Source organism: Eptatretus burgeri, chromosome 11 (genome assembly GCF_056783735.1).
Source record: "Eptatretus burgeri isolate ZD-2024b chromosome 11, Ebu_testis_v1, whole genome shotgun sequence".
Taxonomy (NCBI): Eukaryota; Metazoa; Chordata; class Myxini; order Myxiniformes; family Myxinidae; genus Eptatretus; species Eptatretus burgeri.
In genome coordinates, this window is record NC_140971.1 from 4,081,652 (window position 1) to 4,106,132 (window position 24,481).

The 24,481-nt window shown below is 46.6% G+C and overlaps 1 protein-coding gene across 2 annotated transcripts; it reads left to right on the forward strand.

Moving 5' to 3' along the window:
• Nucleotides 1-449: 449 nt before the first annotated feature.
• On the forward strand, nucleotides 450-16,133 carry LOC147016338 (UDP-GlcNAc:betaGal beta-1,3-N-acetylglucosaminyltransferase 7-like). Of its 2 annotated transcripts, none has more exons than XM_085844931.1 (3): nucleotides 450-474; nucleotides 13,395-13,448; nucleotides 13,685-16,133. In XM_085844931.1, the coding sequence occupies exons 2-3, from the start codon at nucleotides 13,400-13,402 to the stop codon at nucleotides 14,923-14,925; spliced, it is 1,290 nt and encodes a 429-aa protein (XP_085701057.1). In that variant the 5' UTR covers nucleotides 450-474; nucleotides 13,395-13,399; the 3' UTR covers nucleotides 14,926-16,133. The 2 variants fall into 2 exon arrangements, with proteins under 2 accessions (XP_085701057.1, XP_085701058.1); XM_085844932.1 differs by lacking the exon at nucleotides 450-474 and adding an exon at nucleotides 10,152-10,249.
• Nucleotides 16,134-24,481: the final 8,348 nt, after the last annotated feature.

The window sequence follows — 24,481 nt, forward strand, 5'->3', positions numbered from 1 at the left end:
CCCCACGGTGTTCTTCGTGAAGTATCGGCGAGCTATCACCAACACCCCGAATAAATTACAAATTCCTGCCCTAACTACTGCTAGCAGAGGGATGGCAAACGACCCAGTATAACCCTTGGCCAAGACATTGTTTTGGCAGCACCGACGCTCTGTAACACAGAGTGTGGTACATCGGATCGGAGTGAAGACATCATACGGTAACATTTTACATTTTTACTCAAATTCATTTTCTGCCAATCACTATTTGTGGGAGAACGGTTCTTGTGTTCCATAGTTGGTATTTTATGTCGAAGGGATAAACATGATTAATTCACTTATAAACATGATGCTCAGACTTTTATACATCCAGATTTTTCTCTCCAGATCTCGAAGTTCATCGGAGGACAAAAACAGGCTGAAAGGTTAATGAACGTACAATGGCATTGGTGTGGAATGGAGGGCACACTTGTCACTTACTACCAACAGAGATTGCAGGTGGGGAATGGTCACATACTACCTCAGTGCACGTACAGTTTTACGCCTCAGCTCCCTGAACAGCTCAGCTCTGCCATTCAGCCTGGCCCTGCGACTCTGATCAATGGTATCCAGTGTCCCTTGAGAGACAAAATTCTTCTTTGCCCTGCGGTGAGCTCCAAGGCATCCACCGGCAACATCAAGGACGGTGGTCTTCACCACATCCACAACTCTTCAGGACCCCCCAAAGCACCCAGACCCCCCAAGTGTCCACTCAGCCTGTTCGCAAACTCCTCAGCTACTCTCTCATCCCTGAGCTTGGCAACATCCAGCCTAGGCTAGGATGGTACCATTCTCCAGGATTTAAGGTGCAGCTTTAGAGTTGCTACAACAAGCCTGTGGTCAGTATTGAGGAACTGAGCACTCCGGTAGACCCTGCAGTTCTGGATCATCCTCCAACGACCGTCAATAAGGACATGGTCAATCTCCTTTCCCGCACCGCCAGCGTTGGAATACCAAGTTCAGCGATGAGCTTGTGGGCGCTGAAACCATGAACCAGCCACCCTAAGTCCATGACTTCTTGCAAAGTCAAGGAACTTAGTGCTATTCTGGTTCATAGTTCCTGACCCATGGGGACCAACACACACCTCATAACCATCCCTATCAGTTCCAGTCGATGCATTGAAATCCCCCAAGACTAGAAGTGTATCTCGTCTGGGGCACTGATCAACCACAGACTCGAGTGTGGCGTAGAATGTGTCCTTCACGGTGAGATCACTCGCCTCAGTCGGAGCATAAACAGAGACCAGGGAAATGACACCTAAGGAGTGACGAATCCTTAATCTCATAATACACTCGTTGACCGGTGTTACCTCAATTATCATTGTGGTCAGCTTATTGGACACAGCTACAGCAACTCCTTGGGTATGGTAACCATCAGAGCGACCAGACCAATAGTAGGTGTAACCACCCACCATTATCTCGCCGCAATCCGGTCTCCGAACCTCAGAGAGAGCTGCAATCTCGATGTCCAAATGCTTGAGCTCAGATGATAACAGAGACAGGTGATCATCCTCTCTTAGGGATAGGACATTCCAGGCACCCACCCGAAGGGACCGCCTCAGGTTAACCAAAGGAGACCGCCGTCTGGTGGATGACACCTCAGCACCACTCCGCCACACTCTCCCGCAATCTGACCCAGGGATGTTACCCCGTGGTTTCCCTCCTATCATCAAAGATTGGGGGGTCCCGAAGGCTTTGCCCCAATCCCGTCATCCGGTGAGCTGCCCTGCGAAGGGAAGCTGCACAGGAGGTACTCCCACGGAGTGGGTTTTCAGATTTTTTTGCGTTTTTGCCTTTTGCGGAATGAAGGGTTTTATGGTGGCCGGAGTGCAAATCCTGCCACCAACCTCCTAATAAGAAGTAACCCAACTGCAGGAGGACATCCGCAGACACAGTTGGGCACTAGATATGGATGGCCATTGGCTCACAAGGAGCTCCTCCACCCTTTGACAGGTTTTGTTTTTAATCCTGCTGGGTGTCCATATCCAAACACCCTCCTCACCAGAAAACCTGGTGGGGGAGACGGTTTAGTCGCCGACAACCCGACCATGGAACAGGTTAGTACAGGTTTACATGGTACCTGTAGCAGGTCACAGATCGAACCTGACCTGACAGTGGTCATATGTGAGGGCACCTATGATGTCATTAAGAAATCATACTTATTCCCCATGAGGAGTACTTGCCACGTGACAAGTTTCGATTTTATCCTTGGTGCGGTTTTAGAGATAGTGGTGCAATTTTTTCCCATTTTTCCAATATGGCTGCCACACCACGTTACCTATGACGTCATTATCATTAAAACATTATACATGAGTAGTCACACCAATGGTGAAAATTTTGTGTCGATCCGACAAGCAGTTGCGGAGAAAAACATGAAAGTTCTGTGTGGACAGACAGACAGACAAACAAAGAAGCAGTCATAGACTGGTACTTACGAAATCGTCAACTTGACCTCTGACCTTGTCTAATAAAAGCTGTCTCTGGAGAAGGTAGTGACGCAAACCAGAAGTTTCTACGATGATTCTGTACCAAACCATCAACTTCTTCCATTCTCGAGTTACCGCGGACTCACGTAACGTAAAGGTCACACTCGACGCCCCCCTCCAACTCGAAAGGATGCCGGGGCGAGCGCGATGACGTCAGCGCGCACACGCAAAACCTTTACGTGACTCAACGATGCGTCTGCTCGAGTGCGCTGCACCACGTGACGAGCCGCGACGCGGCGGGTGAAATATTTTTATACAATCTTAAAACGTCTCCAAAACATCCGATTTTTACCAGAATTTCGACAACCGAGTGTTAAGCGTCCTAAGCGATTGCAAAAAACCGAAGACAAAATTAAAATCGAAGTTAAAATGAACTCGTAACGTCGAGCGAAGCAAAAATACTCCATTTCTCCACATTAATTTACGGAATTATTTAATATTATTTTATAACACTGAAAATTTTAAAACAGCCGTAACTCGACGAATTGAAACACAAATTCCGCCGAACTTACCTTGATCTTCTAAACTCACGCTCCGTCAACAATACCTGTGGTAACTTTTCTCGAGTTATCATGTTTTGGATGTTTGACCCCACTGTGACCTTGACCTTTGACCGATTTTGACCAAAATCTAATCAGCGCAAGCCATCACCCTCCTGAATCACGTGGTGTAATTTGATATTGGTAGCTTCTTCCGTTCTCGAGTTATCGTGCCTTCAAACAAATACACATACAAACAAACACACACACACAAACAGATGACGGAAGTCATCAATATACTTACGAAATCTTAAGATTTGGTAAGTAACAAGCAGTCATAGACTGGTACTTACGAAATCCTCAACTTGACCTCTGACCTTGTCTAATAAAAGCTGTCTCTCGAGAGAAGGAAGTGACGCAAACCAGAAGTTTCTACGATGATTCTGTACCAAACCATCAAAAATCGAATGTTTGACCTCACTGTGACCTTGACCTTTGACCGATTTTGAGCAAAATCTAACCAGCACTAGCCAACACCCTCCTGAATCACGTGGTGTAATTTGACATTGGTAGCTTCTTCTGTTCTCGAGTTACCACAGATTAACCTAACGTAAAGGTCACACTCGACAGCCCCCCCAACTCGAAAGGACGCCGGAGCGAACGCCATGACATCAGCGCGCACACGCAAAACCTTCACGTGACTCAACGATGCGTCTGCTCGAGCGCGTTGCACCACGTGACGAGCGGCGATGCGGCGGGTGAAATATTTTTATACAATCCTAAAACGTCTCCAAAACATCCGATTTTACCAGAATTTTGACAACCGAGTCTTAAGTGTCCTAAGCGATCGCAAAAACCGAAGACAAAATTAAAATCGAAGTTAAAACGAACTCGTAACGTCAACCGAAGCAAAAATACTCCATTTCTCCACGTGAATTTACGGAATTATGTTTGACCTCACTGTGACCTTGACCTTTGACCGATTTTGACCAAAATCTAATCAGCGCAAGCCATCACCCTCCTGAATCATGTGGTGTAACTTGACATTGGTAGCTTCTTCCGATGTTGAGTTATCGTGCCTACAAACAAACACACAAACAAACACACACACACAAACACGCAAACAAGCAAACAAGCAGTCATAGACTGGTACTTACGAAATCGTCAACTTGACCTCTGACCTTGTCTAATAAAAGCTGTCTCTGGAGAAGGTAGCGACGCAAACCAGAAGTTTCTTCGATGATTCTGTACCAAACCATCAAAAATCGAATGTTTGACCTCACTGTGACCTTGACCTCTGACCGATTTTCACCAAAATCTAATCAGCACGAGCCATCACGCTCCTGAATCACGTGGTGTAATTTGACATTGGTAGCTTCTTACGTTCTCGAGTTATCGTGCCTACAAACAAACACACAAACACACACACACAAACAAACAAACACACAAACAAACAAACACACAAACAAACAAACAAACACACAAACAAACAAACACACAAACAAACAAACACACAAACAAACAAACACACAAACAAACAAACACACAAACAGATGATGGAAGTCATAAATATACTTACGAAATCTTTAGATTTCGTAAGTAACAAACGGACCCAAATGCAATACCCTCTCCTTTGGCGAGGGTTATAACCTTGCATGACCTCAGACCTTGACGGCTTAAACAAATATCTGCTGGGAGAAATATCGGAGAATAGCAAAACCTGCTCCACATGCGATGCTTGAGAAACCTACTCGGTCAGTACAAGACAAGAAAATAAAAGACCAGAAAGACCAAGAAGAACCTCCCCAAGGGAAACAAGTAGTTGAAGTTTCTCAACTTATGTGATAGAAGAAAAACAAGTTGGCAACTGACAAATGAAATGAGAGCAGGCCTGAACATCAACATCTCGTTCAGCACTGTGCACAAAACGATGGTGACTGAAGGTCTCCATGGCAGAGCTGCAGAAAAGCAACCACTGCCGAGACCACAGAATAAGGTGAAAAGACTGAAATTTACAAGGCAACAACAAGATCTGGTGATTGAACCATGGAATCATGTTATGGACGTTATGGACGGATTCCGACGAAACTTTGTGGATGAGTGGGGTGTGTGATGAGGACGAAATTATTAGATTTTGGTTCAGATCCGGATTTGGTTCAGGTCCGGATTTGGTTCAGGTCCGGATTTGGTTCAGGTCCGGATTTGGTTCAGGTCCGGATTTGGTTCAGGTCCGGATTTGGTTCAGGTCCGGATTTGGTTCAGATCCGGATATGGTTCAGATCCGGATATGGTTCAGATCCGGATTTTGGTTTAGGTCCGGATATGGTTCAGATCTGGATATTGGTTCAGGTCCGGATTTGGTTCAGGTCCGGATTTGGTTCAGATCCGGATATGGTTCAGGTCTGGATTTTGGTTCAGGTCCGGATTTGGTTCAGGTCCGGATTTTGGTTCAGGTCCGGATTTTGGTTCAGGTCCGGATTTTTGTTCAGGTCCGGATTTTGGTTCAGGTCCCGATTTGGTTCAGGTCCGGATTTTGGTTTAGGTCCGGATATGGTTCAGATCCGGATTTTGGTGCAGGTCTGGATATGGTTCAGATCCGGATATGGTTCAGATCTGGATTTTGGTTTAGGTCCGGATATGGTTCAGATCTGGATTTTGGTTCAGGTCTGGATTTGGTTCAGGTCCAGATTTGGTTCAGGTCCGGATTTGGTTCAGGTCCGGATTTGGTTCAGATCCGGATATGGTTCAGGTCCGGATTTGGTTCAGGTCCGGATTTGGTTCAGGTCTGGATTTTGGTTCAGGTCCAGATTTGGTTCAGGTCCGGATTTTGGTTTAGGTCCGGATATGGTTCAGATCTGGATTTTGGTTCAGGTCCGGATTTGGTTCAGGTCCGGATTTGGTTCAGATCTGGATATGGTTCAGGTCCGGATTTCGTTCAGGTCCAGATTTGGTTCAGGTCTGGATTTTGGTTCAGGTCCGGATTTGATTCAGGTCCGGATTTTGGTTCAGGTCCGGATTTTGGTTCAGGTCCGGATTTTGGTTCAGGTCCTGATTTGGTTCAGGTCCGGATTTTGGTTTAGGTCCGGATATGGTTCAGATCCAGATTTTGGTGCAGGTCTGGATATGGTTCAGATCCGGATATGGTTCAGATCCGGATTTTGGTTTAGGTCCGGATATGGTTCAGATCTGGATTTTGGTTCAGGTCCGGATTTGGTTCAGGTCCGGATTTGATTCAGGTCCGGATTTGGTTCAGGTCCGGATATGGTTCAGGTCCGGATTTGGTTCAGGTCTGGATTTTGGTTCAGGTCCGGATTTGGTTCAGGTCCGGATTTTGATTCAGGTCCGGATTTTCGTTCAGATCCGGATTGTGTTCCAGGTCCGGATTTTGGTTCAGGTCCGGATTTTGGTTCAGGTCCGGATTTGGTTCAGGTCCGGATTTTGGTTCAGGTCCAGATTTTGGTTCAGGCCTGGATTTTTGGTTCAGATCCGGATTTTGGTTCAGGCCTGGATTTTGGTTCAGGTCCGGATTTTGGTTCAGGTCCGGATTTTGGTTCAGGTCCGGATTTTGGTTCAGGTCCGGATTTTGGTTCAGGTCCGGATTTTGGTTAAGGTCCGGATTTTGGTTCAGGTCTGGATTTTTGGTACAGATCCGGATTTTGTTCAGGTCCGGAATTGGTTCGGGTCCGGATTTTGGTTCGGGTCCGGATTTTGGTTCGGGTCCGGATTTTGGTTCGGGTCCGGATTTTGGTTCAAGTCCGGATTTGGTTCAGATCTGGATTTGGTTCAGGTCCGGATTTGGTTCAGGTCCGGATTTGGTTCAGGTCCGGATATGGTTCTGATCCGGATTTTGGTTCAGGTCCGGATTTTGGTTTAGGTCTGGATATGGTTCAGATCCGGATTTTGGTGCAGGTCTGGATATGGTACAGATCCGGATTTTGGTGCAGGTCTGGATATGGTTCAGATTCAGATTTTGGTTCAGGTCCGGATTTGGTTCAGATCCGGATATGGTTCAGATCCGGGTATGGTTCAGATCCAGATTTTGGTTTAGGTCCGGATATGGTTCAGATCTGGATTTTGGTTCAGGTCCGGATTTGGTTCAGGTCCGGATTTGGTTCAGATCCGGATATGGTTCAGATCCGGATTTTGGTTTAGGTCCGGATATGGTTCAGATCCGGATTTTGGTGCAGGTCTGGATATGGTTCAGATCCGGATATGGTTCAGATCTGGATTTTGGTTTAGGTCCGGATATGGTTCAGATCTGGATTTTGGTTCAGGTCCGGATTTGGTTCAGGTCCAGATTTGGTTCAGGTCCGGATTTGGTTCAGGTCCGGATATGGTTCAGGTCCGGATTTGGTTCAGGTCTGGATTTTGGTTCAGGTCCGGATTTGATTCAGGTCCGGATTTTCGTTCAGATCCGGATTGTGTTCCAGGTCCGGATTTTGGTTCAGGTCCGGATTTTGGTTCAGGTCCGGATTTGGTTCAGGTCCAGATTTTGGTTCAGGCCTGGATTTTTGGTTCAGATCCGGATTTTGGTTCAGGCCTGGATTTTGGTTCAGGCCTGGATTTTGGTTCAGGTCCGGATTTTGGTTCAGGTCCGGATTTTGGTTCAGGTCCGGATTTTGGTTCAGGTCCAGATTTTGGTTCAGGTCCGGATTTTGGTTAAGGTCCGGATTTTGGTTCAGGTCCGGATTTTGGTTCAGGTCCAGATTTTGGTTCAGGTCCGGATTTTGGTTAAGGTCCGGATTTTGGTTCAGGTCTGGATTTTTCGTACAGATCCGGATTTTGTTCAGGTCCGGAATTGGTTCGGGTCCGGATTTTGGTTCGGGTCCGGATTTTGGTTCGGGTCCGCATTTTGGTTCAAGTCCGGATTTGGTTCAGATCTGGATTTGCTTCAGGTCCGGATTTGGTTCAGGTCCGGATTTGGTTCAGGTCCGGATTTGGTTCAGGTCCGGATATGGTTCTGATCCGGATTTTGGTTCAGGTCCGGATTTTGGTTTAGGTCTGGATATGGTTCAGATCCGGATTTTGGTGCAGGTCTGGATATGGTACAGATCCGGATTTTGGTGCAGGTCTGGATATGGTTCAGATTCAGATTTTGGTTCAGGTCCGGATTTGGTTCAGATCCAGATATGGTTCAGATCCGGATTTTGGTTTAGGTCCGGATATGGTTCAGATCTGGATTTTGGTTCAGGTCCGGATTTGGTTCAGGTCCGGATTTGGTTCAGATCCGGATATGGTTCAGATCCGGATTTTGGTTTAGGTCCGGATATGGTTCAGATCTGGATTTTGGTTCAGGTCCGGATTTGGTTCAGGTCTGGATTTGGTTCAGGTCCGGATTTGGTTCAGGTCCGGATTTGGTTCAGGTCCGGATTTGGTTCAGATCCGGATTTGGTTCAGGTCTGGATTTTGGTTCAGGTCCGGATTTGGTTCAGGTCCGGATTTGGTTCAGGTCCGGATTTTGGTTTAGGTCCGGATTTTGGTTCAGGTCCCGATTTAGTTCAGGTCCGGATTTTGGTTTAGGTCCGGATTTTGGTTCAGGTCCGGATTTTGGTTTAGGTCCCGATTTGGTTCAGGTCCGGATTTTGGTTCAGGTTCGGATTTTATTTAGGTCCGGATTTTGGTTCAGATCCGGTTTTTGGTTCAGGTCCGGATTTTGGTTCAATTCCGGATTTGGTTCAGGTCCGGATTTTGGTTCAGGTCCCGATTTGGTTCAGGTCCGGATTTTGGTTCAGGTCTGGATTTTGGTTTAGGTCCGGATTTTGTTTCAGGTCTGGATTTGGTTCAGGTCCGGATTTGGTTCAGGTCTGGATTTTGGTTCAGGTCCGGATTTGGTTCAGATCCGGATATGGTTCAGGTCCGGATTTGGTTCAGGTCCTGATTTGGTTCAGGCATGGATTTTGGTTCAGGTCCGGATTTTGGTTCAGGTCCGGATTTTGGTTCTGGTCCGGGTTTTGGTTCAGGTCCAGATTTTGGTTTAAGTCCGGATATGGTTCAGATCCGGATTTTGGTTTAGGTCCGGATATGGTTCAGATCTGGATTTGGTTCAGATCCGGTTTTTGGTTCAGGTCCGGATTTTGGTTTTGGTCCCGATTTGGTTCAGGTCCGGATTTTGGTTTTGGTCCCGATTTGGTTCAAGTCCGGATTTGGTTCAGGTCCGGATTTGGTTCAGGTCCTGATTTGGTTCAGGTATGGATTTTGGTTCAGGTCCGGATTTTGGTTCAGGTCCGGATTTTGGTTCTGGTCCGGGTTTTGGTTCAGGTCCAGATTTTGGTTTAGGTCCGGATATGGTTCAGATCCGGATTTTGGTTCAGATCCGGATATGGTTCAGATCCGGATTTTGGTTTAGGTCCGGATATGGTTCAGATCTGGATTTGGTTCAGATCCGGTTTTTGGTTCAGGTCCGGATTTGGTTCAAGTCCGGATTTGGTTCAGGTCCGGATTTTGGTTTTGGTCCCGATTTGGTTCAAGTCCGGATTTGGTTCAGGTTCGGATTTTGGTTTAGGTCCGGATTTTGGTTCAGATCCGGTTTTTGGTTCAGGTCCGGATTTTGGTTCAGGTCCGGATTTGGTTCAGGTCCGGATTTTGGTTCAGGTCCGGATTTTGGTTCAAGTCCGGATTTGGTTCAGGTCCGGATTTTGGTTCAGGTCCGGATTGGGTTCAGGTCCGGATTTTGGTTCAGGTCCGGATTTGGTTCAGGTCCGGATTGTGGTTCAGGTCCGGATTTTGATTCAGGTCCGGATGCACATCCCCCATCAGTGGGACACAAAACATGAAGTGTTCACTTGGCGGAGGTATGCCTCTCCCGAGTGCTGTTCTTGTTTGCTTTAAGCAGCTTGTTTCACGCGCATTTACAAAGGCTGATAATTTATCATTGATAATTTGATTAATTTACTTTAAAGTTTGAATATCTTTGGAACAACCGAACAACCCAAACTTTTGCACAGTCCGGTCGGTATATAATCCATATACAGTTCATACAATGATACATGATACTTTGTAACAATGGCAACATTACTCTCTAAAACGTGTAAGAAGAACTTACGTCACAATGCGTTATGAGCTCAATGTGAACAATGGGCACCTGTCGATCTCACGCACTCCGCCCATCACTGTGACGCGTTGGGAATGACGGTCAGGTTCCTCCGCACGTCACAGGTGGTTTGTGACGTTGTCTATATAGGTAGAGGCGACGAGGTGTTGTTGCTTGCTGTCCAAATGAGTATCGTGGTTGGCTGGTTATAGTTAAACGGTGGTTCGGTGTCTAATGTGGTAAGTTTGCATCATTCTCTACCGTGAGGATAAGTACGTGACGAAGTGATGGGTGATGTTAATTAGTCACAGTGAATAAAGCTAGTTATGAAATACCAGTCAAAGTCTTCGCTTCTTTTACCCAATTTGGATCCAAGAGGTGATCAGGGAATGGATGGATTAAGGTGATCAAGGAATGGATGAAGCTGATCAAGGAATGGATGGACTAAGGTGATCAAGGAATGGATGGATTAAGGTGATTAAGGAATGGATGAAGGTGATCAAGGAATGGATAGATAAAGGTGATTAAGGAATGGATGAAGGTGATCAAGGAATGGATGAAGGTGATTAAGGAATGGATGAAGGTGATCAAGGAATGGATAGATAAAGGTGATTAAGGAATGGATGAAGGTGATCAAGGAATGGATGGATTAAGGTGATTAAGGAATGGATGAAGGTGATCAAGGAATGGATGGATTAAGGTGATTAAGGAATGGATGAAGGTGATCAAGGAATGGATGAAGGTGATCAAGGACTGGATGGATGAAGGTGATCAAGGAATGGATGAAGGTGATCAAGGAATGGATGAAGGTGATCAAGGAATGGATGAAGGTGATCATTCTGATGGGATGTTTGCTCTACAATTGCGTAGGGATGAGGGTGACGAAGGTGGGATGTTTGTTCTACAATTGTGTGGGGGTTGAATATGGTTGGTGGTTTGCTCTGATTGTGGATGGTGGTTTGCTCTGATTGTGGTTAGGGGGGAGGGGTGAATATGGTTGGCTGTTTGCTCTGATTGTGGTTCGGGTGAATATGGTTGGTGGTTTGCTCTGATTGTGGTTGGGGGGTTGAATATGGTTGGCTGTTTGCTCTGATTGTGAGTGGGGGGTGAATATGGTTGGTTGGTGGTTTGCTCTGATTGTGGTTAGGGGGGGTGAATATGGTTGGCTGTTTGCTGTGATTGTGGTTAGGGTGAATATGGTTGGTGGTTTGCTCTGATTGTGGTTGGGGGTTGAGTATGGTTGGTGGTTTGCTCTGATTGTGGTTGGGGGTTGAATATGGTTGGCTGTTTGCTCTGATTGTGAGTGGGGGTGAATATGGTTGGTGGTTTGCTCTGATTGTGGATGGTGGGTGAATAAGGTTGGTTAGTGGTTTGCTCTGATTGTGGTTGGGGGGGGGGGTGAATATGGTTGGCTGTTTGCTCTGATTGTGGTTAGGGTGAATATGGTTGGTGGTTTGCTCTGATTGTGGTTGGGGGGTTGAATATGGTTGGCTGTTTGCTCTGATTGTGAGTGGGGGTGAATATGGTTGGTTGGTGGTTTGCTCTGATTGTGGTTAGGGGGTGAATATGGTTGGCTGTTTGCTGTGATTGTGGTTAGGGTGAATATGGTTGGTGGTTTTCTCTGATTGTGGTTGGGGGTTGAATATGGTTGGCTGTTTGCTCTGATTGTGGTTAGGGTGAATATGGTTGGTGGTTTGCTCTGATTGTGGTTGGGGGGTTGAGTATGGTTGGTGGTTTGCTCTGATTGTGGTTGGGGGGTTGAATATGGTTGGCTGTTTGCTCTGATTGTGAGTGGGGGTGAATATGGTTGGTGGTTTGCTCTGATTGTGGATGGTGGGTGAATAAGGTTGGTTAGTGGTTTGCTCTGATTGTGGTTGGGGGGGGTGAATATGGTTGGCTGTTTGCTCTGATTGTGGTTAGGGTGAATATGGTTGGTGGTTTGCTCTGATTGTGGTTGGGGGGTTGAATATGGTTGGCTGTTTGCTCTGATTGTGAGTGGTGGGTGAATATGGTTGGTGGTTTGCTCTGATTGTGAGTGGTGGGTGAATATGGTTGGCTGTTTGCTCTGATTGTGAGTGGGGGTGAATATGGTTGGTGGTTTGCTCTGATTGTGAGTGGTGGGTGAATAAGGTTGGTTGGTGGTTTGCTCTGATTGTGGTTGGGGAGGGTGAATATGGTTGGTGGTTTACTCTGATTGTGGTTAGGGGTTGAATATGGTTGGCTGTTTGCTCTGATTGTGAGTGGGGGTGAATATCGTTGGTTGGTGGTTTGCTCTGATTGTGGTTAGGGTGAATATGGTTGGCTGTTTGCTGTGATTGTGGTTGGGGGGTTGAATATGGTTGGTGGTTTGCTCTGATTGTGGTTGGGGGGTTGAATATGGTTGGCTGTTTGCTCTGATTGTGAGTGGTGGGTGAATATGGTTGGTGGTTTGCTCTGATTGTGGGTGGTGGGTGAATATGGTTGGTGGTTTGCTCTGATTGTGGGTGGTGCGTGAATATGGTTGGTGGTTTGCTCTGATTGTGGTTGGGGGGTTGAATATGGTTGGCTGTTTGCTCTGGTTGTGAGCGGAGGGTGAATATGGTTGGCTGTTTGCTATGATTGTGGGTGGAGGGTGAATATGGTTGGTTGTTTGCTATGATTGTGTGTGGGGGGTGAATAACAGCCTTTTTACAGCCATTTTTCCCTGCTGAGCAGGGGTTAGCTTTTGCAGGCTCCATGCAATCATGGTTACCTTCTTGAGGCAATGCTTTATGGCCGGATGCCCTTCCTGCCGCCAACCCTGGTCGCCTCTTACGACACAGGGATATGATACACCGATTAAAACAGGGGCATACACTGGGACCAGAACACTGGAACTCATTTTGTCGACCTCGGAAGGATTACAGGCTGAGTCAAGCCCCTGGTGTTAACTCTGTGGCTAAGGGGCTCGAACTCAGGACCCTAGGATCCCAAGCCAGCCACCCTAACCACTAAGACTAAGCCAACACCAGGCTCGTGTGGGGGATGAATATAGTTGGATATTTGTGTGATCTATGATTGTGTGTTGTTGGGGAAGGGGAAGAGGTTTGGGGGTGAGGATAGTGGGATGTTTGCTCTACAGTTGTGGTGAGGATCATGGTGACGGAAATGGTGAGGGTAAGGGTGAGGGTAATGGTGAGGGTAATGGGAGTATAATGGGATTAATGCTTGTTTTTGAAATTTATTTAATTCTATGATTGCACAGAAGTATTTAAAGTGATCACTCCAGTCATTCCACATTCCAGCAAGTACAACATGACTGTATTGTTCGTTGCTCGAGGTCGTGAAGGTATAAATGGAGAGTTGTTGATGAAATTTCCAATTTTGACATCTTTCATTTGTCTCACCCATCTCTCCATTCCACAGACATCATGAGTGTTCATGTGAACAAAGGGAAGACCCGAGTCGTTAAATTACTGTGTAAGTTTTTATCTATTGATTTATTTATTTATGATTATTATTATTATTATTATTTCGCTTGACCTGGTTGATTCAGTAGTTTGTGCTGGTTTACCAATCGCAAAGTTTCACTTTTAAATCTCTGAGCACTTTTATTTGTATTTTTATTATTTTTTTTTTGGTAAATCCATCGGGTGAGATTGTGTTGATCCATTCTGATGTCCTCTTCAAGATATTCTTTGTACCTGCACCACCAGGTTGGCACGCACGCCTTGTCATGAGTCCATTCATGGTGGTCACTTTGTTCCTGCTGTTGTCCGGGACCCTCCTGCTGTTCAACATTCAAACTCACCAACATCTCGCCCAAGCTCCGATAGTGCACCGTCAAGTCCTCCAAGTTCGTCGCTTTTCGGATGGTGAAGGAACCGTGCAGTCAGAATCGAACGCAACTTTCCGATGGGCCCCGATAAGCCGCAGTCACAATTCCGACAGCTCAGATGAATTTGAATCTTCGCCGGAGTGGGATGTGGAGGACGCGACGTGCGAACCGAACGCCAACCTCACAGAGCTTCGCTGGTTCAAGGCCTTGCCCGAACACTTCAAGCATTTTGTGGCACATCGCCATTGCCGATACTTTCCCATGCTCCACAACCACCCGAAGAAGTGTGGGGCGGTCGACGGTTCCCAGTACGTTCCTTACCTCCTCCTGGTCATGAAATCGACCCCCGCACAAGCGGAACGGCGTGAAGCGATCCGGCGGACGTGGGGCCGAGAAGGTCTGGCCTCTGGAGGCCGCAAGATAAAGCGCCTCTTCCTTTTGGCTCTTCCTCCAGACACCCCTGAGGGAGCCCTTCAGCAGAAGCTTGTAGATTATGAAGACCGCGTCCATGGAGACATCCTCCAGTGGGCATTTACCGACTCGTTTTTCAACCTTACGCTCAAGGAGCTGAACTTTCTGAAATGGTTCCACATGTTCTGTCCACGCGTTCCGTTTGTCTTCAAAGGAGACGACGATGTTTTTGTGAACACGGCGAACGTGATCGACTATCTAGCCTTCGTGCGACCGGGCTCTGATCTTTTTGCCGGTGATGTCATCGAAGATGCCATGCCAATTAGAAACCCCGAGAGCAAGTACTACATCCCACCACCGATCTTCAGGCCGGCGCGTTACCCTCCGTACGCCGGTGGTGGTGGGTACCTCATGAGCGGAGTCCTCACCCGACGCCTCCATGCCGCTGCCAAGCTCGTGGACAACTTTCCCATCGACGACGTGTGGTTGGGAATGGTTCTCCGGCGGCTGAACGTTATCCCGCTCCACCACCCTGGTTTCCGTACTTTCGGGATAGTGCGCCGAAGGGAAACGCCCATGAACAAAGACCCCTGTTTCTACCGTGGCCTGCTCCTCGTCCACAAGCTGATGCCTCCAGAACTTTTGGCAATGTGGGAGACTATCCACAACCCGGCGCTACGCTGTTACAAGTCACGGCTGCAGGTGTGACCCATCTTCTCGTCCACGTGACGGCAGGTGCACGTGTAATTGGTGCTCTTGACTTCTCTACCAATGGTTGTGCAGATGAAAGTTTTTTGTAAACTTATTTTGTGAGCCTTGGCACTTCAAGGAAGCTTCAAGTCCATTGTCCTTCCTTGAGGTCATCTCCTCCGTGTGTGTGTGTGTGTGTGTGTGTGTGTGTGTGTGTGTGTGTGTGTGTGTGTGTGTGTGTGTGTGTGTGTGTGTGTGTGTGTGTGTGTGTGTGTGTGTGTGTGTGTGTGTGTGTGTGTGTGTGTGTGTGTGTGTGTGTGTGTGTGTGTGTGTGTGTGTGTGTGCGCGCGCGCGCAATGTGAGCTTGTTTTCTTCAATGGGAGAGAGGGACTTGTGAGGAGGAAAAAAAAAAAAGCAATCTGCTCATATTCGTTAATGGGTCTATAGCGAAGACCATGAACTTTGACATTTGGGTGGTTACTATGAATGACCAAATGTGAGGCTGGGCCTCCTCGTACGTAGCCTGTTCCACCAGCCTGGGGTACGTCGATCTCTGGATCGGAGGAAAGGACATCGGCGAAGGCTGGACCTTCATGAATGGTCTCAAAGCTGTGAAGACTGTTTCGGCCAAAATTTAGACTGCGAGTCAAATGGCTGTTAACCAGTTTTTTTTTTTTTTTTTTTTACGGGATAAGTTTTTAATTAAATAATAAAACATTTGCTGCTTGTCAAATTGAATGAAATTGATGGAGGTCGAACCAGCCTGGGCTGATCTTCCTGGAAAAGGGTCAGTTGGACCTTTTACAAACCTGCTCCTTGTGTACCAGGCAGGTGGCAGGTGGTGGCAGATCAGTGTATGGTATTGCTTTGCGATGTGAGATGTGGTGATTAATCCCTTAATTTATTTGCGGAGGGCTGTTGGTGCGAGTTCAAAAAAAAAAGAAAGGATTGCTTGTTTGTGACGTTTCTGCCACCACCCCAAGGTCCCATACAGTTGTCCATATTGGACAATTTGACTCAACCCTGAACACCATGTTTTTGTCTACATCGCTCCGTTGCGTGAACCTTTCGTGGTTGCTGTGTGTGAATGGATGGTTTTGAGAATAATTTTAAAAGGTGAGTTGGTACCATGCACCACAATGTCCATTCCTGGCCTTCAGGCCTGATGTGCATTTTACTATTATGGTTTGTTTTGTAAGAAAAATTAAATAAAGATTTCTAAACAATTTCTGATTCTTGTTGGTTCAGGAGCGCCAGCCAGAGTGACCACGATATTCGTTATGTCTGTGTGTCTGTCTGTGTGTCTGTCCAGAGCATAACTCCGTGGACTTTGATCCGATCTTAATGAAACTTGGTTTTGTGTTCGATATCAATGTCTAGTTGTGTTTTCCTGGATGAGGGCGTGCTATGCCCAATGTGGGCGGTGCCACGCCCAAAAAATACCCATTTTTAGGGGTAGTCGGATTTAAAAATCTATCTTCTCCAAGGGAATTGACTGAATGGAATGGGTTCTTCGGTATTTGAATAGCAAAATTAATTATCTAAAACTTGTCGTTGTCCGATTTTTCATTTTCTTCCCAAGGTCAAGGTCACAAGGTCAAAAAGTTAGAAAATTGCGAATTTTGACATAAAAATCATACGACCGCCCAAACTTTGAGAGCTCGGATGACAATATTTTTGATGCGTAACCTTGAGGTCATTCCCCACCGAAAGTCTTGAAACCATTTTGCTGTATCTCGAACACCTTGCCCGTGGCGCCCCCTTCAAGTTTGTTTTTACGCTGATTTCATCAAAGTATGGAAAATCCGAGTGGTGCGAAATGCCATATAGCCTATATGACGTTATATTGTTCCTGGATTGTTCCAGAGGAAATTTTGCACCAAAGGTCATAATCCTTGACCTTTGACCTTTAAAGTCCACAGAAGTTAAAATTTCAAAGTTGTGGGAATCGAACCGGGTTTTCGACCTTCTTCGATGAACTAACTCCAATAATCTACATCACGTATCCTGTTTCCTTATTTTAATGTCCACAACATTGTTTTGTGACCTTTAAAGTTTATGCAAAGGTCAAATTTTTAAAGTTGTTGAACGAAACCGGGTTTTCGACATTTTGCAGCTAATAACCCGTCACTCGTACCACATCATGTTGATCATTTTTATAACTTGGTCAAAAATTATCACATCGTCTCATCCTTGACTCCTGAAACGATGTATATCGTCACATACCGCTCGTGAACCATCGTTGTCTTCAGACTTGTCCTTTTAAAAAATGGTTTAAAAAAAAATTATTGGAGAAAATTTAATTGTCCAGGTTTTTTACTTTCCTTGTTCCACGTTAATTCCACCTGTGTTGTGTAAATGTTCAACTATATCCCGTTATGGGAGAAATCCTGACTCGATACTCGCCATCCCAACAGGTTAATCGCCCAGGTAAAGGTTCACAAACAGGTGGATGTTTGCACCAACATGGCGGGGTGAGTGCGGTTGAAATTGTTGATGTCTGCGGTGCATGGGAGGGTGGATTTAAAATTGCTCAGGTGGTGTTGGGAAGGGTGGAGCCTGGTGTATTTCACTGCAGGGTTGTTGGAACCAGTGTATACCGGATCATGTGGGTAGGGCATCTCGAGCAAGTCAGCTGGTTCTTTACATGACACAAGTGATTATGGAAATTCTCATAAAACAGTCTTCGTTCCACAAGATTTTCCTCAACCTTTGTTGGTTACCTGGGGATCGTTGCTTTTATTTCGTTTTGAATCCACATTGATGTTGAAAACTAACAAAGATTAGTTTTATTTATTTATTTATTTTGCCCGACTCACCTCTTCGGACACGGCAGGTGTTCCAATACCAATCGTCTTATGGAGCGCTCGCCAAGTGGCTTAAGCACTCCATCGAAACAGTTTATAAGGAACGGCTGGCTTGGCTAGTGATGGCAATTAGCTGATTGGTAATGGAACACACCCAAGGTGTGCATGAGCTGTGCAGAGGGCTCATGTTGAGCTGTGAATGAGCTAACAGCTTGATTGGTTGAGATTTAATATGTCGTAATATGTTTGCAAAGTGTGAAAAAAAAACTTTGTCTTATCCATCCATCCATCCATCCATCCATTGGAACCAGACTCTGTGCAGAGCGTTGGTGCTGTCTCAGCAGTCTCCTTGGCTATTGGACACAATCCTGGACGGGTCGTCACTCCGACACAGGACACCAGCAAGCTGGCACTCATTTTGCCGATCTTGGAAGGATGACGGGTAGAGTCAACCCCACCTGGCATTAATTGAACAGCCGAGTGGGATTTGAACTCGGGATCCTTGGATCCCAAGACCACCACCCTAACCATTAAGCCAACACCAGGCATTGTCTTCTCCAGTGTTCAAGTATATAATTCAATTTAAATAAAATATGGTTTAAAGGTTGGACACTTGGAGAAGTTTACAGCTGTTGACGCAGCGTCTTTTACACCACCTTACTTCATTCGGATGGAGAGACTTGAAGTGTTGCTTGTTTGTCCTCCGTTGGTAAGGTGCATGCTGTCGGGGATGGTCCTTCCAGTGTCTCTCCAGGGCTGATTTGAACTGTTTGACTGTATTGGCCTGAACTGCTTCTCTAGGTTGTCTGGTTCTCATTGAGAAAGCATCTTGTCTTGTAATTGTTCTGCACTACTGTTTCCTCATTTTCTCGTGTCCTCTTGTTTGTGAGCCTTCATTCCTCTGGCAAATATCTGGGCCTCAATGTGATCCATTGTGTTTATGATCTTAAACATCTGGAGGAGTTCAGCCCTTTGCCTTTGTTAAGGCCAAAGTCACATTTGCTCTACGGCGAGGATACGGCGACTGCACGCCCTCTGAATTGACAGAAACGTGCGGCGGCCGCAGAGTTTCTGAGGTGGCCTCAGGGTGGCCCTACGCCGTATGGCTATCTTTTACAGGTCGTAGGGGTCGCCGTGGAATTATAACGCGGAGTTACAACTTTTTTCATTTCTACGTTCGCCGTAGCAATCTGACAAGCTGAAACAAAAGAACTGGTTGAAAAAAAAGAACCCACTCATTCCCGTCCGTCTGGCCGCACGTTCGCCTTAGGGCCCCCCTGCAGTCCCCCTGCGGTCCCCTGCGGTCGCCTTGCGGTTGCCTTGAGGCTACCTTGCGTCTGCCTTGAAAATTATATGGCCGCCGCAGGGAAGCCCTAAGGTCACCGTGCGACATCAAATCAAAGACCGTACGCACCCCCACGTTTTCGGTCTCCACAATTTATAAATACGCCGTGCGGCTCCCCGAAAAATAAAAACATATGTGACTGCTACATTGTGTGACCGTGGAAATACTGCGGCCGCCGTATAATTACTAGTGGCCGTAGATTTTGGAGACCCCACGGCCGCCGTGGCAAATGTGACTTAGGCCTAAGCAAATGTGGGGAGACTCAGGAATTTCAGTCTCTGTATATTCCAGATGACGGAGATGGAGTTATAACCTCGTGGCTCTCTGCTGGACTCCAGATGATGGAGATGGAGTAATAACCTCGTGACTCTTTGCTGGACTCCAGATGATGGAGATGGAGTAATAACCTCGTGACTCTTTGCTGGACTCCAGATGATGGAGATGGAGTAATAACCTCGTGGCTCTCTGCTGGACTCCTTAAAGTACATCTTCGTCCTTCTTGAACATGTGGTACCATACAGGGTTGCAGTAGTCCAGAGTTGGGTGAACAATTGTCTTGTATAGTTTGAACAGACCATTTTCATTCAGTGCTGAGAAGGATCTCTTTTTATGATACTGAGTTTTCCATTCACTCTTTGAGCTCCATCAGCTGCATGGACACTGAAGGACAGAGTGGTATCAAATGGTACTCCCAAATCCTTTTCACTATTCTCCACTTTCATTTGTTGAAGACTATCTTAACCAGTCGAACCATTTTGAAGCCTCTATGGGGATCAGGGGAGTGCTCATCACTCCACGTTTCCATTTTATATACATATATTTATATATAGATAATATTTATATTTATATATCTATCTATACATATTTATTGATTTATATATCGATAATATTTATATTTGAGCCTGGTGTTGGCGCAGTGGTAAGGGCAGTGGCTTGGGACCCAAGAGGTCCTGAGTTCAAGCCCCGTTGGGACACTGAATTAATATATGTATGTATATGTATATATATAATGTGTGTGTATATATATATATATATATATATATATATATATATATATATATAAACCAAGTCGAAAACACCAGGGGGTTGACTCAGCCTGCCATCCTTCCGAGGTCGGCGAAATGAGCACCAGTTGTACTGGGCCCGGTGTATGCCCCGGTTAGAATAGGTGTACCATATCCCTGTGTGTCGTAAGAGGCGACCAGGGTTGCGTCAGGAAGGGCATCCGGCGTAAAAACCTATGCCAAATCATTATGCGGACAACAAAACGAATTTCCATACCGGATCGGTCGAGGCCCGGGTTACCAACGACCGCCACCGGTACCAGTGGTCAGCAGGGTACCAGTGGAAATTGTGCTACTGCTGGGCGAAGGAGGAGAAGGAGACGGGGAAGGCGAGTCCGGAGGCAGTGGGAGAGGGGGAAGGGTAGAAGTGTGGAGGTGAGAGTTGGAACTCTGAATGTTGGGACGATGACTGGCAAAGGGCGAGAGTTGGCTGATATGATGGAGAGAAGAAAGGTGGACATACTGTGTGTACAAGAGACCAAGTGGATGGGGAGTAAGGCTAGGAGCATTGGAGGTGGTTTCAAACTGTTCTACCATGGTGTGGATGGGAGGAGAAATGGTGTCGGGATAATCCTGAAGGAAGATCATGTCAAGAGGGTATTGGAGGTGAGGAGGGTGTCTGACCGAGTGATGAGTGTGAAGTTGGAAATTGAAGGGGTGATGATGAATGTCATCAGTGCATATGCCCCACATATGGGGTGTGAGATGGAGTACAAAGAAGATTTCTGGAGTGAGTTAGATGAAGTGGTGGAGAGTGTATCCAAGGATGAAAGAGTGGTGATTGGAGCAGATTTCAATGGTCATGTTGGGGAAGGGAATAAAGAGGATGAGGAGGTGATGGGGAGGTACGGTCTCAACAAGAGAAATGTGGAAGGGCAAATGGTGGTAGAGTTTGCAAAAAGAATGGAAATGGCAGTGGTAAATACGTATTTCAAGAAGAAGGAGGAACACAGGGTGACATACAAGAGTGGAGGAAAGTGCACACAGGTGGATTACATCTTAAGTAGGAGATGCAACCTGAAAGAGATTAGTGACTGTAAGGTTGTGGCACGGGAGAGTGTAGCTCGACAGCATCGATTGGTGGTCTGTAGGATGACTTTAGAGGTGAGGTTGAGGAAGAGAGTGAGGGCTGAACCAAGGACCAGATGGTGGAAGCTGAAGGAGGAAGACTGTTGCGTGAAATTTAGGGAGGAGGTGAGACAGGCGTTGGATGGTGGTAAAGATGGGTGGGATGATTGGGCAACTACAGCAGAAGTGGTGAGGGAGATAGCTAGGAAGGTACTTGGTGTGACATCTGGACAGAGGAAGGAAGATAAGGAGACTTGGTGGTGGAATGAGGAAGTACAGGAAAGTATAAGGAAGAAGGGGTTGGCGAAAAAGAAGTGGGATAGTCAGAGAGATGAAGAAAGTCGGCAGGAGTACAAGGAGTGGCGTCGAAAAGCAAAAAGAGAGGTGGCAAAGGCCAAGGAAAGGGCATATGACGAGCTGTATGAGAAGTTGGATACAAAAGAAGGGGAAAAGGATTTATACCGATTGGCAAGACAGAGGGACCGAGCTGGGAAGGATGTGCTGCAGGTTCGGGTGATTAAAGGACGCAAATGGGAATGTGCTGACGAGCGAGGAGAGTGTGTTGAGAAGGTGGATGGAGTACTTTGAGGAGCTGATGAATGAAGAAAATGAGAGAGAGAAGGTTGGAAGAGGTGGAGATAGTGAATCTGGAAGTGGGGTGGATCAGTAAGGATGAAGTGAGGACTGCTATGAAGAAGATGAAAAGTGGAAAGGCGGTTGGCCCAGATGGTATACCAGTGGAGGCATGGAAGTGCTTAGGAGAGATGGCAGTGGGTTTGTTAACCAGATTGTTTAATAAAGTCTTGGAAAGTGAGAGGATGCCGGAGGAGTGGAGATTAAGTGTACTGGTTCCGATTTTCAAGAATAAGGGTGATGTGCAGAGCTGTGGTAATTACAGAGGGATAAAGTTGTTAAGCCACACCATGAAGTTGTGGGAAAGAGTAGTGGAAGCTAGGTGGAGAAGAGAGGTGACGATCTGTGAGCAGCAATATGGGTTTATGCCAGGAAAGAGCACCACTGATGCAATGTTTGCTTTGAGAATGTTGATGGAGAAGTATAGGGAAGGCCAGAAGGAGTTACATTGTGTGTTTGTGGATTTAGAGAAAGCTTATGATAGGGTGCCAAGAGAGGAGTTGTGGTATTGTATGAGGAAGTCGGGAGTGTTGGAGAAGTATGTGAGGATCGTGCAGGATATGTATGAGGACAGTGTGACAGCGGTGAGGTGTGCGGTAGGAATGACGGACCGGTTTAAGGTTAAAGTGGGATTGCACCAAGGATCGACTCTGAGCCCTTTCCTGTTTGCAATGGTGATGGACAGGCTGACGGACGAGATCAGACTGGAGTCTCCATGGACCATGATGTTCGCGGATGACATCAGGATCTGTAGGGAGAGTTGGGAGCAGGCTGAGGCGAGCCTCGAGAGGTGTAGGTACGCACTGGAGAGAAGGGGAATGTTAGTCAGTAGGAGTAAGACGGAGTACATGTGCGTAAATGAGAGGGAGGGTGGTGGTATGGTGCGGTTGCAAGGAGTTGAGGTGGGGAAGGTGGATTGGTTTAAATACTTGGGATCAACTGTCCAAAGTAACGGAGAGTGTGGGAGAGAAGTGAAAAAGGGAGTGCCGGCAGGATGGAGTGGGTGGAGAAGAGTTGCAGGAGTGATTTGTGACAGAAGGGTAGCTGCAAGAGTGAAAGGGAAAGTATACAAGACGGTAGTGAGACCAGCTATGTTGTATGGTTTGGAGGCGGTGGTGCTAACAAAAAGACAGGAAGCAGAGCTTGAGGTGGCAGAGTTAAAGATGCTGCGATTCTCGTTGGGAGTGACGAGGATGGATAGGATAAGAAATGAGTATATTAGAGGGACAGCGCAGGTAGGACGGTTTGGAGACAAAGTGAGAGAGGCGAGATTGAGATGGTTTGGACATGTGCACAGGAGGGAAACGGAGTATATCGGGAGAAGGATGCTGAAGATGGAGCCGCCAGGCAGGAGGAGAAGAGGAAGGCCAAAGAAGAGGTTCATGGATGCGGTGAGGGCGGACATGCGGGTGGTTGGAGTGTCAATGGAAGATGTGGAGGATAGAGCAAAATGGAGACAGTTGGTCCGCTGTGGCGACCCCGAACGGGAGCAAGCCGAAAGAGGAAGAAGAAGAAGATATAGATAATATTTATATTTATATATATTTATCTATACATATTTATTGATTTATATATATTTATATATAGATATTATTTATTTTTATATTTTCTTAATACATATATATATATATATATATATATATATATATATATATATATATATATATATTGTTGTAGATTTTCACCCGTCCGGCATGCGGGCGACCGCCTTTAGCTCAATTGCGGCCGCGCGCGCCCACCAAATGAGCAATCTAGTCGCAGCTTTCGGATCAACGCCAAAACCCAGCTACGGGTGTTTTTCACCACACCATAAACCAGCCAACTCTTTTGTCTACGCGCTACAGGGTCGATCGCTGAATTGTGGATGTACCTAATTATTCGCGCAGACAGAAATGCCGGGGATCTACACCTCAACGGAGCCTGCACGAAAACGAGCCGCTTTAAGCAGCTCATTCCGTTTGCGATTGCCGAGCGGTTTTATATCACCAAACCCCGTCGGACCAGATGTACGTTTTATCGGCTTATCCTCAGCTAGCTAATTATTCCAAACACAATTATGGCAGTCAATGGAGGAAGGGACACTACGAGCAGGTGACATTCAAAAATGGGGAACATTTATTTGCACACGTAAGCAATGCAATGAATGGGGATAGGGGACAAGACACAAGTAAAAACCTACAGCCGATGTCTATTTATTATGTACATGCATTTAGTCAGTTCTACTTGGTAGACAAGGCGCCACAGACTTTCATGCAAACCCCAAGAAAGAAAGAAAGAACTGGGCTCGTAAGCCTTTATAATCGCTCGGCGCCGGGATGACTGAAGGGACTCCGAGAGACCGAGCGGGCTACCTGCCACCCTCTTGGTGACTCGCTGGGCGACCCTCGATGTCTCTGCCCGCACTCCAACCTCCGAACTCTCCAAGCTCTCTTCCCAACTCCACCACACCAGCGCAGCGCGAACTTGAACGCTCTGTCCCAGCTCTCTTCTCCAAGTCGTTCGTTCCTTGTCGACGACTCGGCATCTCTTCAACCGCTCAAATGGACTCCATCCTCCAAACTCCACTCTCCGGACTCCAACACTCAATGGACTCACCAACTCGACAACGACTGCCTCCACCAACCAGCAACGCTCTCGGCATTGAAACGCGCCTTTTA

Excerpts from the sequence above, each read along its gene's own strand:
- LOC147016338 (XM_085844931.1), top strand. The coding sequence starts at position 13,400 with ATGAGTGTTCATGTGAACAAAGGGAAGACCCGAGTCGTTAAATTACTG. Across the intron at positions 13,449-13,684 it reads CCGAGTCGTTAAATTACTGT|GTTGGCACGCACGCCTTGTC; the intron begins GTAAGTTTTTAT and ends CTGCACCACCAG.